Source organism: Biomphalaria glabrata, chromosome 7 (genome assembly GCF_947242115.1).
Source record: "Biomphalaria glabrata chromosome 7, xgBioGlab47.1, whole genome shotgun sequence".
NCBI lineage: Eukaryota > Metazoa > Mollusca > Gastropoda > Planorbidae > Biomphalaria > Biomphalaria glabrata.
The window spans coordinates 15,838,176-15,854,261 of record NC_074717.1 but is presented as its reverse complement, the minus strand read 5'-3'; the positions used below and the strand labels follow the sequence as shown (position 1 = coordinate 15,854,261).

General features: G+C 35.7%; 1 protein-coding gene across 3 annotated transcripts in view; it reads left to right on the top strand.

Annotated features, from left to right (window-relative positions):
• LOC106067229 (C3 and PZP-like alpha-2-macroglobulin domain-containing protein 8) overlaps positions 1 to 16,086 on the top strand; it is a 97,591-nt gene that overhangs the window by 37,931 nt on the left and 43,574 nt on the right. For all 3 annotated transcript variants that reach the window (XM_056036076.1, XM_056036078.1, XM_056036077.1), the window contains exons 4-12: positions 3,663 to 3,831; positions 8,568 to 8,638; positions 9,701 to 9,755; positions 9,993 to 10,066; positions 10,179 to 10,218; positions 10,319 to 10,406; positions 10,555 to 10,789; positions 11,491 to 11,733; positions 13,202 to 13,384. In XM_056036076.1, coding sequence (XP_055892051.1) covers positions 3,663 to 3,831; positions 8,568 to 8,638; positions 9,701 to 9,755; positions 9,993 to 10,066; positions 10,179 to 10,218; positions 10,319 to 10,406; positions 10,555 to 10,789; positions 11,491 to 11,733; positions 13,202 to 13,384 — 1,158 coding nt within the window. The remainder of the gene's footprint in view (positions 1 to 3,662; positions 3,832 to 8,567; positions 8,639 to 9,700; positions 9,756 to 9,992; positions 10,067 to 10,178; positions 10,219 to 10,318; positions 10,407 to 10,554; positions 10,790 to 11,490; positions 11,734 to 13,201; positions 13,385 to 16,086) is intronic.

The window sequence follows — 16,086 nt, the reverse complement described above, 5'->3', positions numbered from 1 at the left end:
TGATGTTACTGTGATTGCTTTTTTGAAAACGTCTAGCAGAAAGCCATTAAAACCTTGTGCTTTGAGTCTCTGTATTGCAGTCCCTTGAATTTTAAGTTTTGGTTAAACTACACTATTTCCATTGGAAAAAAATAAAATGTGTCTTTTTCTCATTAAAGAGATGTAATTGTTGTTTGACTGTTTGCGTTCATAAAGAAGAAAACACTGTATTAAGGCACAATTTTGAATGTCTTGTATGATTTTAATTAGCTAAAGCAAACCTACATGTTTCTTTGGGATATTTAGAGTGTTGAAGTCAAGTAGAGGAAATATAATTACCATGTCATCAATTTCATTATTAGTGAAAACATCCAGTGCCACCTGCCTTAAACTAATTATATATGGCTCCTTTTGTCTCGAAAGGCAATGGATGCGCCCAAATGAGTCACTGGTTTTGGCTTAATCTTGAGACGGGGCAGAATCTGGTGTGGCTAATCAAGCCAATTCTAGAACGGCAGACTTTGCCACAATTCGTACATGTGTATGCCTCTGATTTAGGGCTAGCAGACAGGGCAGCTTTCTTTTTATCCCTCTTGATCAAAGCCGCTTCATTTCTTTTGTTCTCAGCAAGGGTTGTCCCAGCACGCACAGTCTGTCTCCATGCACTCCGGTCTTTGGCTATGTTTTCCCACATACTTTCGCTGATGCCTGAGGCTCTCATGTCTCGCTTGCAGACATCTCTATATGTTAGTCTTGGGCGGCCCTTGGATCTGACTCCTTCCACAAGCTCAGCATATAAGATATCTTTCGGGATTCTGCCATCTGGCATGCGGGTGACATGTCCGAGCCAGCGTAATCTTCTTTGTGTCAGGAGAGCATACATGCTGTTCATATTGGCCTTAAAACTTCCTGATTGGAGACATGGTCCCTCCAAGAGATGCCCATTATGCGTCTCAGGCAGCGCAAGTGGAAACTATTCAATCTGTGCTCTTGGTACATGTATGTTGACCAGCTCTCACTGCCATAAAGGAGAGTGCTCACAACACAGGCGTTGTAGACTAGGATTTTGGTCGCTGTGGTCAATTTACCATTTTCCCAGACGCGCTTGGAGAGTTTTGCCAATGCTGTGGTAGCTTTTCCTATCCTTTTTGTCAGCTCGATGTCTAAGTCTAGGTTACTGACAATTGTTGAACCCAAGTAGGTAAATTCCTGCACCACTGAAAGGGTGTGGTTCCCAATTTGTATTATAGGTATTTCTGCGACGTCTTGTGCCAGGATTTCGGTCTTGGAGAGACTTATAGTAAGGCTAAACTCTTGACAAGCAGCTGCTAAGGCGTTCACTAGCTTCTGTAGACCTCCTTGTGAGTGAGATACGAGTGCCGCGTCATCGGCAAACAGCAGCTCCCTTATCAAGATACGACGCCTTTTCGTTTTGGCTTTAAGACGTGCCAGGTTAAAGAGCCTTCCATCGGATCTGCTATGGATGTATATTCCGTCTTCCAGGGATTTAAAAGCACTGGATAGTACGACTGAGAAGAAGATGCCAAATAGTGTAGGGGCCAGTACACATCCTTGTTTGACACCGCTCTTAATGGAGAATGGCCTGGAGGAAGAACTTTCAAACTGAACGGTGCCCTGCATATTTTCGTGAAAAGCTGACACTAGTTTTCTTAACTTATTTGGGCAGCCGATTCTCTCTAGTACAGCAAACAGACCGCTTCTGCTAACAAGGTCAAATTACAGATGTATGAAACAGGTGTCACCACTGCACAGACAATTACCTAGATATAACAGGCTTTAAACCTCTGAGATCTGGACAAAAAGAAATATGTCTCAAAACATAATCATGCTCATGTTACCTGCATTAAAAATGTTATCTATGTCAAACGGTAGAAAAAGACTTGAGGCAGCCCAAAATGTGTCATGTTATAAACTAACATGAACCACTGCCAAATTAATCCAGAACCAGATAGTGGCTCAAGGAGCTGTGACCCTGCAGATGTGATTAAATAATCATCTTGTTGATGGGGGAATTTCGAACAAAAGGTTTTGTGATGAGCCTATCTCTGATAGCTGGCCTCTGGATAGATCCTTTCCTTTTATTAAGGGACTAATAGGCAGTGGCTTGCATTATTTATTAGTGGCACCAGGGTAAGTGCTACTACTAGGATTTGAACCCTGCCCACCATCATCCACAGGGATGGACTGGCTATATTGACATTGGGGCAGTTAGTGTGAACATACTCAGGGGAAAGTATAACCATGACCCTGAACTTATAAATTATTACTTCTAATTGCCAGATGTTGTGATTTAGAATCATATTCAGTACTATAGTTGTACTGGTGAAGAAATTGGTCCAGTCACATGTGCATTATATTATTGGGTTGATCAGTTAGTAGCAAAATCCCTGGATTTCCCTGCCAAATCAGATTTAACATCTTAAAACTTGAAAAGATTAAGCAAACATGGATAAAAAAAAGAAGCATAAAGAAGGGAAAAGAAAATTTGAGAGATGAAAACTGAAAAATTGCTGAAATCCTCTGCTAAGAAATGATCTGTTCCTTGCCTGTCTGGCACAATGATGAACCTTGTTAAACCTCATGATGTCCACGAAGGAATGTTTGCTACACTGTTTACTCCAGCAATTATTACCATGTTCACTTACAAAGAAACACCAATGCATATCCATGAAGATGCAGATAAAAAAGCTAAAATTCCTGAAAATACATGTGTATCAACAACATTTGTTGCCTTTGAACAAGTAAGTGGCCTTACATTTGATTCCCAAACAAAATCAATAATATAGTTGAGGTTGACTCAAAGTGTACTCAATGAATATGAATAGGACAATGACTGTTGTGGTGATGGTGATATGGAGGCAATAGGAAAGTGTGTTTGTCTTTTGTCCAAATGGCTGATATATTTCAAATTTTAAAATGGTACAGTTAATTAACAGGGGCATATTTGGCTTATAAGCTAGTGTAACATACACAAGTAGTTTGTGAAGAAAGTTTCTGTTTATTGAAATTTCTAAAGAATAGGCCAAAAACATCATGACACATGAACACTTGCAAGGTTTCAAATTGAAAGCTGTTCATTAAGACTTTCAATAAGAAACTAATTTGGTCACAATCATAAATACTCTTTCAACTAATAATTTGTTAAGAGATCTTCTTGTGCTGTGAATGTGGATATTTCAATGTATGCTGTAGAAAGAACTTTTGATTGCTCCATTTTCAAGTAGCTTTACTAGTTTGAAAAAGATGTAATAGTTTCAAAAAAATGTAATGAATGAAGTATTTATTCAAAATAATTAAGGTTGTTATTTTATTGTAGATTTTTTTTTTGGTGCACATTGCCATTTCCATTATGGAATACTGCATTTGTATCCATTTCTTCAGTTTTCATTGCATTAGCAAACTTTATATAATATTAGGGCAGGTACCAGTAATAAGGCTTGTCTTTGAATCCGAAGATTAGTGAGGGATACAGTATTTCCCATGGCTACGCAGCCCAAGTTGTCACACACATATTTTACCACATCTAGTGCCATCTTATGTCTGTCCTCAGCATCAGATTTTCTTTTGGTCTCAAATGTGTATACGCGGCCTTTGAAAATTTTTAATGCTCTATAATTGAAAATTTAAACAACGATTTTAGATTATGTACTTCTGTTCCACAGATGCCTTCAAATGCTCAAGAAGGAAAATACAGGCTTAGAGTTGAAGGACGTCTCAACGAGCAAGACACTGGAAATATTTGGCAGAATGAGACAGATATTGATTTCACTACTAAACAAGCTTCATTATTTTTACAAATGAGCAGGCCCCTTTACAGACAAGGTCAAAAAGGTATCAATAAAAAGTCAAATTTTATATTTCAACCTCCCTTTTTTTATATTTTTTAAAATGTCTGTTTCACTGGGTGTGTTACTTTTGGAAATGAACACTCATCAATGTGTAAGGTTACCAGGTGATCCAGAAAAGGAGGACATGGTCTCATATTTGAGGTCGTGCCCTTCATCTGGTTTGAGTTTGTATGAGTTTTTTGGCACATTGGCACACTTTAGGCCATGTAATCCCTAAAAAGTTACTCTTTCTTCATACCAAAAGAGATAAATTTTATTTAGTTCAGTTATTAAAAACAAGGTCTATTCACAGTTAAAATAGTAATGGTAGTGAAAAATTAATAATTTAGTAAAAATCTTTTGTAAATATTACAATTTCACAAATCAAATCTTCGTAGACAACCCCACCTCCCAAACAAAGCCCAGTACCTTCCCAGGGTCGACACTGGTAGGCATTCGTCAACAGTGGGAAAATATTTTGCTTTTACTCTTTTGTTCTCAGCTTGTCAATGCCTGAAGTGATAATGGATATAAGCAGTCCACTACCTATAAAATGCTTCCTAATGGCATGCATCTCAAAAGGCCTCTGACAACCAGTCCAACTCCTGGCCTTCACTTGTGGCTTAGATATTGAGTCTGGTGGAACTGTAAAATCAGATGCTGGCGATCCTTAGGCAGTTTGCACTCTGGCAGAGCCTGTGATGCTGCTGACTCCAAAATGTATTGTCATTTGCTGTTCCTTTGAATACATCAGCTGCATGGAAAGGGGGAACTGAAGTGTGAATGCCCAGGCATTCATCTAATTTTCATATATATATATATAGCCAAAGACCGGAGTGCATGGAGACAGACTGTGCGTTCTGGGACAACCCTTGCTGAGAACAAAAGAATTGAAGCAGCCTTAATCAAGAGGGAAAAAAAGAAAGCTGCCCTGCCCGCTAGCCCTGAATCAGAGGCATACACATGTACGAATTGTGGCAAAGTCTGCCGTTCTAGAATTGGCTTGACTAGCCACACCAGATTCTGCCCCGTCTCAAGATTAATCCAAAACCAGTGACTCATTTGGGCACATCCATTGCCTTTCGAGACAAAAGGAGCCATATATATATATATAATATATATTTCTCAGCTTTGACTTATTATTCATTTTTTTAATTTTTTTTCAGGAACAGTGGGGATTGTACCTGTCCTTCTTTAGGCATTGTCTTGCTTTCTGTTCTCCTTTTTAATGCTTAGTCCTCCTTTTTATTCTTCTTTGATGTGCAGATGTAAAATTTAAAAAATTAAATTATAGCTTTTATATAGCGCTACTTTCATGCTTATAGCGCTCAGAGCTCTATGGTCCCATCTCATTTGTGGTTGGGAAGGGAGTATCTGGGAGAAGGTTTTTTCGTGCTGCCTTTAGGCACTCAGTAAACACAACTCTGCTCGAGTCGTTTGTTGAACCTCGAGCTTCCTTCATAGGTAGCCAAGCCAAGTTCAAGCGTACTTAGCCTCTCGACCACGCATCCCACTCATGTATTGTAATCTTAGCAATGTGATCAATCTGAAAAATGATATAAATACTAAATGTTATATAAATGTTGAAGCAAAATTAATTTTAACGGGAAAGGTTGATGTGAAATGTGATGCAGAGCTGTTTAAATTGAAAATCTAATGCCATCAACCACCCTTAAATATAAGTAATAAATTTACATTATATTGTTATAAATCTCACTATCCAGGCTCTCTGCAAACTGCACAATACACCACCAACTTAAAGAACATGACAACTCAGGGCTCCAAAGTAACGTAACAGTTTAATGTCCAATAAATTACAGCCAGTACTGAACAATTGGCAACATGTACAAAGTACAAATATCTCTCAGATAAACACCATACCGACGTATCAACTCTTGCACTGGCCTCTTTGTCTTGTTCCGGTCTTGCACTGGGTTCAACAGTTCAGGACTGACTTCACACACTAGGCTTGTTGTGTCGAACTCGATCGCAGACCAAGATCAAGATGCCAGTCGTCTCAACTGTACTTGACAGTACTCCGCACTGAACCGTCGTAATGCTCCGTACAGAACAACACCGTTGAACTGTGCTGTAGTCGACCGTGTTCTGAACCCCTGTCATGAACCGTCTTGGCTGTGACACCTCCGCTCTTTATATAGGGTCCCTGCTGGCCTTCTCGAACTGGACAGAACGCCGCTCGATGTTTCTGGGTGGTCAGATGACTACAACTCTCGTGACGCTCCTGAGCTCTATTCACAATGTCGCTCCTTTCCGAACCATCATGTTGACACTCGTCTTGGCTGACTGTCATAAATCGTCATGGTTGACCGCTCGTCTAGCGCTGGCCTGGGGCGATTAGCGTTGGCTGACTACACACATACCACTACCCCCATCTGTGCCACCACCTGGTTTATAACAATACTCTAATTTGCCATGTACTAATTTTTTAAGCAAGAAAAAGTTTTCCTCTTGAGACCTATGACTTATGACGAGATGTAAAATTTTACGTAATTAAAATATTATATTTGTCCCTTTAGTTAATAACACTGTTGATGTGTTTTTGAAGTCTTGTTGAACACTTACCCCAATCATAAGGCTCATTCATTGCTTGTTGTCTTCCAATCATTTTCTTTTCTTTTCCTTTGTCTAGATAATGTACCAAATAGAGCCGTTAGATCTATCAAACATTTATATTTAAAGTAACAGTAGTAACAATTAGTAAAATTGCTAAATTTAGAGACACTTCATGACAGAGGATTAAAATATATAGTAGCAATAATGAATAAAACACTCAACCATAAATTAGAAATACAAAAACACAACCTAATAAAATACTCTGAAAGACAGAAAAATAATGTGAAATTTCTTATTCCATATACTAGGTCAGATGGTACTTCTTCCTGAGTGCCATTGGGAGCATGAAAGGGGTTGCATGAATCAGCTAAACTATGACTTAATAGTCTAAGCCTCTAATTTAATTAACTGCATAACTAGATTAACACATTAACTCATGGATATGCATATGACATAATTATCATCTAATACAATTTTAAAAGGGGAGTGTAGTGGCTGAGTGTTACAGCACTTCGCTTCACAACAAGGGTTCTCAGGTTCAATAATTAATCATAATTACATGATATACTAATGAATCTGTCAAAGTGCATTATTTTAGAAATTTCTTTTAAATGCACATTTATGATATTTTGAATTACACAGCAGTTTATTGTTTATAAATCTGCGTCAATTTTAGAGTGCTTGGTAGCGTAATTGCTGCCGATCAGTGATTGTGCAGATGAGATGGTATCTTTTTGTATATAAGAACTTTTAATTTTGTTGGTTAGCATTGGATAATATAATTATGTCAGCTTTATCAAACAGCTATTATCATAACTTCTTGTTGAAATTTACCTTCTAACAGAAAAGTATGCATATAGAAAACTATACTAACATGAGCGACATAATGATTGATGCAGCTGTTTTGTCCCAAGAAGTTCAGACCATAATTAAAAGCAAAAACATACATACTTTACTATAGTATATATATAGTAAACATTCACCACTCTCAAAAAAAAATTTAATAAAGGTTTTGACATGTTGTGAAGTATAATAAGTCAGATTCCTACATGAGACCACGTAATTGACATACACTCTCCCTCAAAAATTATAGGTAAGGTGGGAAAAATGTACAGGATAACATCCATCTTTTTTTTTTTAGTTGAAGATATAAATTAAATGAAGTTTTTGTGCGAAAAAATTCCATACATTTTTTTCTATCATTGTTTCATTTTGTTTTTTTTTTGGACAATATTAGAATTCACACAATAATAATCAATGACATAATACCATTGGCCTCCTTCAGTTGAAGAACGACTATGGTTCCTCTCATACACTTTTAATATGGCTGTGGAGCCCTATTTTGGAGAGACACTCCTGTCTGCATATATTGCAGGTCAAGGTGGCTTTTGCTTTGGGGGTAGAGGAGCTGGCCATTTTTCAGATGGCATGCTTTTCTTCAAGAGCTGAGGCCCATGTTTTCTCACTGTCCATAATAATTAAACAACAAACATAAATCCCAAATCTCATGGACAAAAATAACTATTTTTCTTCACACAAAAACAAAACAAAACATTGAAACACAAATACTCATAAAATGTTTTCTCTTTTTCTTCTTTTTAAATTTAAATACATTGGATATTTGCCACGAGCCTAGGTCATTTCTATAATATATTGATATATATATATATATATATCAAGAATCGAGGCCCATGTTTTCTCACTTTCTATAGCTTTCTTGGTCACCGTCTCTCTCCAGCTAGTGTGGTCTAAGGCTTGTCTTCCCAATGGTCAGTATCAATGTTCACTGATTTTAAATTCTTTTTTATTACATCTTGAAGAAAAGCATGACACATGGAAAATGGCCAGCTCCTCTACCACAAAGCGAAAGCCACCTTGACATGCAATATATGTGGACAGGAGTGTCTCTCCAAAATAGGGCTCCACAGCCATATGAAAAAGTGTGATAGATGAACCATAGTTGTTTCACGACTGAAGGAGGCCAATGAATGATGAATATCTATATCTATCTATCTATCTATCTATCTATCTATCTATCTATCTATCTATCTATATATATATATATGTATATATATCTATATATAAATTTTTTGTTTTTTTATTTGTAACTAAATGATTTGTTATCTTTTTATCTTATTTTTTGTGTTATTTTTGGTTTTCTTTCAGTGCATTTCCGCATCATACCAATATTACCAAACATGATGCCTAAATATGGAAGCATGGTTATCTATGTTGATGTAAGTAAATGTATTTTTAGCGGCCCCCCCGAAAGGGGAAAATACACTATTAGTTTTGTGCGAAATGTCTGTCCGTCTGACCGTCTGTCCGTCCGCCCCGTTTAGATCTCGTAAACTAGAAAAGATATTGAAAATCCGACATCACAATATTTTAGACCATTCAAAGTTCTGATGCAACGGCTACTTTTTTTTTTCTGAAAGCGAAAAATCTAATTTTTAAAATCAGTTATGCAAGCAGTTTTTTAAAGAGAAAAAGCTAATTTGTATGCATTATAAGTTAGACCTCAATTAAAACGAATAGTAATCTTGTAAACTTCATTTTCGTGTACTTTTTCTTTATTGTGATTTTTTTTTTTTTTTTTTTTTTTTTTTTTTTTGAGCATTCGAATAAGAGATTGGGCCTTTTCAAAACAATTACATCAATTATAAAACTTCAGTTAGGCCAGGAGAGGCATGGTAGCTGAGCGGTAAAGCGCTTGGCTTCTGAACCGGAGGCCCCGGGTTCGAATCCTGGTGAAGACTGGGATTTTCAACTTCGGAATCCTTAGGCGCTTCTGAGTCCACCCAGCTCCAATGGGTACCTGATATTAGTTGGGGAAAAGTAAAGGCAGTTGGTCGTTGTGCTGGCTACATGACACCCTCGTTAACCGTAGGCCACAAAAACAGATGAACTTTACATCATCTGTCCTATAGACCACAAGGTCTGAAAGGGGAACTAGTTAGGCCAGGTTCACATCTAACTTTGCATTCACTTGCACCTTTCCTTTGATCTGCTGTACCATTGGGGCACTACACAAGATCTGTCAACCTTCTTTCTCCATTCTTATCTCTCATTTGTCTTTGATATAATTTCATTTGGATCTTCTTTCTGAAAATATTGAAGCCTGCCTGGATGGACCACTTCGGGGGCCGATTTTGAGTTTGTGTTTCCACATAAACTGTCTTTGTAATCTTGTTTAATTTGATCTTAACTAATGAATTAAAATGCTATTTGGTGCCATTATATAACTTATTCAATCAATTTCAACAAGCTCTTTATTTTTAATAATTATTTAAATCTAGGATCCAACTGGAATCCCTGTCAGGAGATGGCAAAGCATTCAAACCAATGCTGGTGGTAAGATTTGTCTTAATATATACTTCATAAATAAATAACATTTAAAGAAATTAAATAAAAAAAATTCCAAGTTATTATTGTTGTATCTTACAGTATAGAATTGTATAAAATAACACAAAAACACCTTTATCTGAAAATGTCTTTATAACATACAAAAATAATCTTTCTGTGAAGCTGTCTTTATAATTCACAATATTTACATTCAGATTTATAGTAACCTTTTTATCTGATCTGTAGGCATTATAAGTCAGAGTTTCACATTATCAGATCAACCAAATTTTGGAACTTGGATTATTAGAGTGGAAGCTTTTGTAAGTTAGCTTAAATATGTTTAAGTATTGCATTAATCTTATCATGAAAATTAATAATGTTCTTGAATTTGAATATTCTAAACATGACATTTAAAAAAAACTTTTTTTCCAGGGTCATGTTTATAGGCATCCTTTTACGGTAGAAGATTTTTGTAAGTATAACAAGATGACAGAGTTTGATTTTTTAAGGCCCAAATTTTCAAATAAAAAATTTCATTCTTATTTTAATCTTTTGTATATTTTTATTTATAGGGGAACCACGTTTTGATGTAAATGTGTCAGTTCCATCATATGTGATGGAAACACCAGAAATTTCAGTTGCTGGTGTCATGCTTGCCAAGTAAATTCTTGATACATTTTATTTTAGTTATTATTTGCTATAGATTTAGTTTAAAAGCTATTCAATTTCTGTAAAAGAATTTAAAATAAATTTTAATTCTTTAATATTTTGTAAAAATTAAATGTTACCCTGAATTTTTATATTGCAGTCATACAAGTGGACGACCTTGTATTGGTAATGCTTCTATTACTGCATTCTTCCGACCACGAGAAGAGATTTGGAATCGAACTAAGGGCTGGGAAAAACCTTACTGGGATGCTCAAGCAGGAGGCACACCAAATTCTGGTGTACCAATGGAATTACCTCAATATAAACCTGTCCATACAATTCCTGTTAAAGATTACTACATGTACTTTGCCTATGAATATAGATTTATTGATTATGTAAGTAACTGTAATAATTAAAAAAAATTTTTGTAATAGGTAGTGTTTATACCCATACCACTTCCAGCAATAACAATCCTGGGAAACCTATAAAATGCTTCCTAATGTGTCTTCAATAGCCTCTGAGAACCAGCCCAGCTCCTGGCCATCATATGAGGCTCAGATATTGAGTCCAGCGGAACTGTTTTCAATAACTGGAGAAGGTGTGAAAGCGAGTAATTGGCTCCCAAACCAGTAAGCTTTGGGCAGTATGCCTTGCAGCTATACCCAAACATGGAAAAGGATATGGGATTCAACCCGAAAGAAAAATCAGGAGCCCATGACCCTTAGTTAGTTTGCAACACACAGTGCTACACCCTAAGAGAACTTGAGAAGACACTGACTCCAAACTGTAACAGCACTTGCTGTTCCTTTAGATAGATCAGCTGTGTGGAGGCATCATTTCGACCATAGCTAATGCCCAGACATTCATCTCATAGAAAAGAGATGATTCATAGTCAATTTACAACGGAAGGAAGCCATATAACAATTTTATAATTATTATAGATTTTTATATATCAAGTGATACATTTTAATCTATTTATCCATAATCTGTCTGCTTATCGCTAATGTAATCTATTCTGAAATGATTCTGTCTGATCCTGATCTTTCTTATTTGTCTGTCTACCTGAATATAAATGATTTTTATTTTGCAATTATAGTTTCAAGGCCGTATTGACTTTGAATGGACTCTTGAGCAGCTCATGACCATTGCAAAACGTGGAGGTGAATCTGGTTCTTTGGTTGACAGTGAATTTGTTTTCTTTGCCAATGTATCTGACTGGTATTCTGGCCTGAATCGTACAGGTTGGGCTGGCACTATCTTTTTTGACTCTAAAATCAAATTAAAATGGGTTGGAGATCAAATCAGAACATTCAAACCTTCTCAAGTTATGAGAGTCCAGGTAATTTTATTCAAATTTTTATTTTTGTGTATTTTTAGGGGGAAAAGCTGCTTTTAGTTTTGTTTGGTCTATTGTACTTAGATCTCTAACTAGAAAAGCTATTGAAAATCAGATTTTCATGATATTTTAGAGCTTGCAAAGTTTAGGTGCGTTGGTTAATTTATATCTTTTGAAAGCAAAGTTTTAAATATGTTTTTTTTCCTTTCTAAAAAATACACCATTTTATAAACTATTTATTATTAATAGTGAAAAAATGGGGATCTTTGGACTCAGAACCAGACACAGTAGAATGAGACAACATATGTACCAGAAGCTTAAAACTGGAACCAGTGTGAAATCTGCCCATGTGGAGTGTCACCAGAGAATGCTGACCATTTCATTCAAAACTGTTCTCTTTACCTTGATCCCGTACAAGACAGTGGCCCCAAAACACCCCAATAGAAAGAAAACTATATGAAAAGCTTCCTGATTTGGAAACCGCTGCGCAGTTTATCTCCTATATTAGTCTTGTCATCTGAACGCTCCAACATAAAAAAGAGAACAAGGAAGAAGAATAACATTAATCCATGGATGAGAGATTAGCCATTCACTAATTCCTTTGTACTTCATCCATCAATTAGATAATCATAATAGGCCTAGCTCAACTGATCAATGTTTTCATAATAATCATTTCATTGAATAATTAGTAATAATAATAATACTAACAATGTCAGCTGAACAAACAATACTATCAGTTCAGAAACACAATTTGCCCTGTACACATCTATTTTGTATGTAGGGCAGTAAGTTTTGATTGTTTGTACTTTATAGCTTCTGATATTAATCCTGAACATTTTGAAACATGCATTGCCTACCAAGCAGATGATCCATTGGTAGACCCTTCAGAGTGAAATTACAAACTGGCTTGTTAATTGTTATCTTATTAATTGCTTTTTTTTTTTTTTTTTTTTTTTTATTTTTTTTTTTTTTTTTCCACAAAGCTTATATCAACTGTGTTTGTTTGGTAAGCAGTTTGTACACCCATACCTTTTCTCAGATCAAGTTGAAACTTTGCACAATTATTCATTGGCGTAGACAATACATGAATCAATAAAAACATTTACCAAAAAGTCAATTAATTATTAGTTATTAATTTTTTTTGATACCAACATAGGAAATTAATCCATCGGTATTCACAGATATGGTTAAATATGTTGGGTTTTGTCCCCTTAAATAATTTTACATGATATTTCTCCCACACTCATTCTCGAATAAAGTTGAAACTTAAAACAATTATTTATTTTACCTAAGAAAATATGAATCAATTTAAAAAAGGAACCAATTAGTCAATTAAGTATTAGTGATTAATTATTTTGCTTATCAAATAACAAATAACTTTTACATTCTTAAGATATAGTTGTAAGTGTGGAGTTCTTCCACTTGTTATTTTTTTAAAGGAATTTTTATATTTTGCTTGCTGTATTCTAAGGTGGCAGTGACAAAATATGATGGTACTCCTGTAGAAAATGTTGGGACTGTGACACTTACTGATGTTACCACTGATAGCTCTGGCACTGCTGTTCAGTCAAAAAGTAACACTCAAGTTCCCAAAAATGGAATAGCTGATTTTGAGTACCAACTATCAGCCACAACACAAACTCTCAAACTAACAGTAAGTAATCATGTTTTTTTTTTATCTACTGCAATCTCTTTTCTTCTTTCTTACATTTTTTATGGCTATTTAAGTAAAACAGTCATTAAAGACATACTTTAAAATAAAAAAACAACAGTGAAATTGAAATGTTTACTTTTTTTTTCAAACACATGATTCAAAATATTAATAAAAACAGAAAATGTAAGCATTTAAAAATGTAATCCTGTAAACTCATTTCTGTTTCAATATTTTAAATATCCTTAAACTAATGAGTTTCCATATAATTTTTCCCCTTAATTTCAATGATACATACATATATTAAACATAAATGAATAACAGCACCAGGGACCAAGCAAGCAAATTACCACCCCAGTGGTCAAAAGTCACAAGCCCCAGCTAGCTTGGTCCCTGGTGCTGTTATTCATTTATGTTTAATATATGTATGTATCATTTGTTTCAGCACCTAGCTTCAACTCTATGTTTACATTTACAGCATTATTGCTCGTACCTACTGAAGCTTCTATATGTAATGTGTTTATGTTGTCCACTAGTCTTTGTGAGAGATATACAATTAGATAGAGCCATCGTTTGTCTAATACATGCCTAACGGCTGTCTGTGTCGGCTCTATCGAAGTTGTTAGTGAACGGATGCTTCGAGGGTGGGGGAGGGGCTAGCTGGGGCTTGTGACCTTTGACCACTGGGGTGGTAATTTGCATATGGGCGAAATGACTCTGGATCAGAAGAATTTTTTTTGGACATTCCGATGGTCTAGAGGTTAGTTTCGCTTGGTGCGTTATCGCTAGGCGGAGTCACAGGTTCGAGCCTCGGTCGGCGCATGCCCTTGTTTTCGTAGCATTTTAATTCACTACTTTCTCTCTTAAAAACTTGGTCCCTGGTGCTGTATATGTATGTATCATTTGTTTCAGCACCTAGCTTCAACTCTATGTTTAATTTCAATGATGTAAGCTCTTTTGCATACTGTGCCAAGGAAAAATAGTGTGCTGTTCTCTTCAGATGTTCAGCACTGCCATACAGATTGTTGGCTATATTGGGCTGTAGTGGTAAGGTGGTATAGGAAGGGGCATTCAAAATAGAATATTGTTTTCAGTTTCATAAAGGTGTCTGAGGTGTGTGTCCTGTTCATAGTTGGAAGATTGTAGATTGCTCTTTGCTGGGGAGGAAGTTAAATTTTTCCACTTTGTTTAATAATAATAATAATAATAATCTTTATTGTCTGTATGGAAATTTGTTTTACAATTTGTGCATTACACCAAACAAAAAACATTATAACTATAAGAAACCAAAGTGTACATTCACACCAGACTCACTCATAATTTACATGTGACAAAGTTTTTATATCAGATTGTTCTTATTTAATGATTTGATTGCCAGGGGAACAAAAGAGTGTTTGTGTCTGTTTGTCTTTGCTATCGATGTCTTATGTCTCTTTTGTGATTGTAAAATCACAAAATCCTGACACATAGGGTGATTCTTTATTTCGAGGATCTTGTTAGCTTTTTTATAGATGTTTGTCTCAAACAACTGCCCAAATGGGGTTTGTTTTTTGCCAATGATTTTACCAGCAGCATTTAGGATTCTATAAAGTTTATTTTTATTTTTAATGCTCAGATTGCCATACCAGGCAGTGATATTGAAACTTAAAATATTACAGATGTGAGCGTGATAAAACATAGTCAAGGACTTTTCGCTAACATTTAACGAGGACAGTTTTCATAGTAGTCGTAAGATTTGCTGCCCTTTTTTGCTGATATAATCAGTATTTGCAGTAAAATTTAGTTAATGGACATTTCTTTATACATAGTTCTGCCTGTGTTTCCTGATGCCCATTGGTTGAGCAACTCCTCTTTGTGATTGTTAACTAACATTGACCATACAGGGAGGTAGTTAATAGGTCTATATGGTTGTTTGATAGGTGATCCTGCCTTTGATAGTTTATCTGCCTTTTCATTTCCCATGATGGCTGTGTGTATAAAAAAATAAAAAATTAACAAAATCTATATTATAAAGTAGAAACTAAGGCGTATGTATGTATGTATGTATGTATGTATATATGTGTGTGTGTGTGTGTGTGTGTGTGTGTGTGCGCGTGCGTGCGTGCGTGCATGCGTGCGTGTGTGTGGTGTGTGTGTGTGTGTGCGCGCAGTTAAGTCCCTCTCTTCTAAAAAAAAAAAAAAAAGCAAACGACTATCCCCAAATTCCAAGAGCACAGTTAAGGAAGATTTTGATTTTATAACCCCCTATTCAATATAAAAAAGCAAATTACACACTCAAAATCCTATGAGGGTTTTGAGTTTAAATTCCCCCCCCCCCCCCCTTCAGTAGGGTTTGAAGCTAAAAAATACCTCTTCAATACAAAGAAAAAAGCAAATTATGCACTCAAATTGTTATGAGCGTAGGTAAATGGGTTTCGACTCAGTTGTGAGTTTAAACCCCCATTCAGCGGGGTTTGAAGCTAAAAATGCTTCTTCAATATGAAAAAAAAAAGTAAATTATGCACTTAAAATATTATGAGCATTTAAACCCCTTTATCTGGGTTTGAAGGTAAAAAAATTATACACTCAAAATTCTATGAGTGTAGTCAAAGGGGTTTTGAGTTTAAACTCCCTCCAGTGGAGTTTGAAGCTAAAAAAATATTTCTTCAATATAAAAAAAAAGCAAATTATGCACTCAAAATGCTATGAGAGTTGCCAAAAGGGGT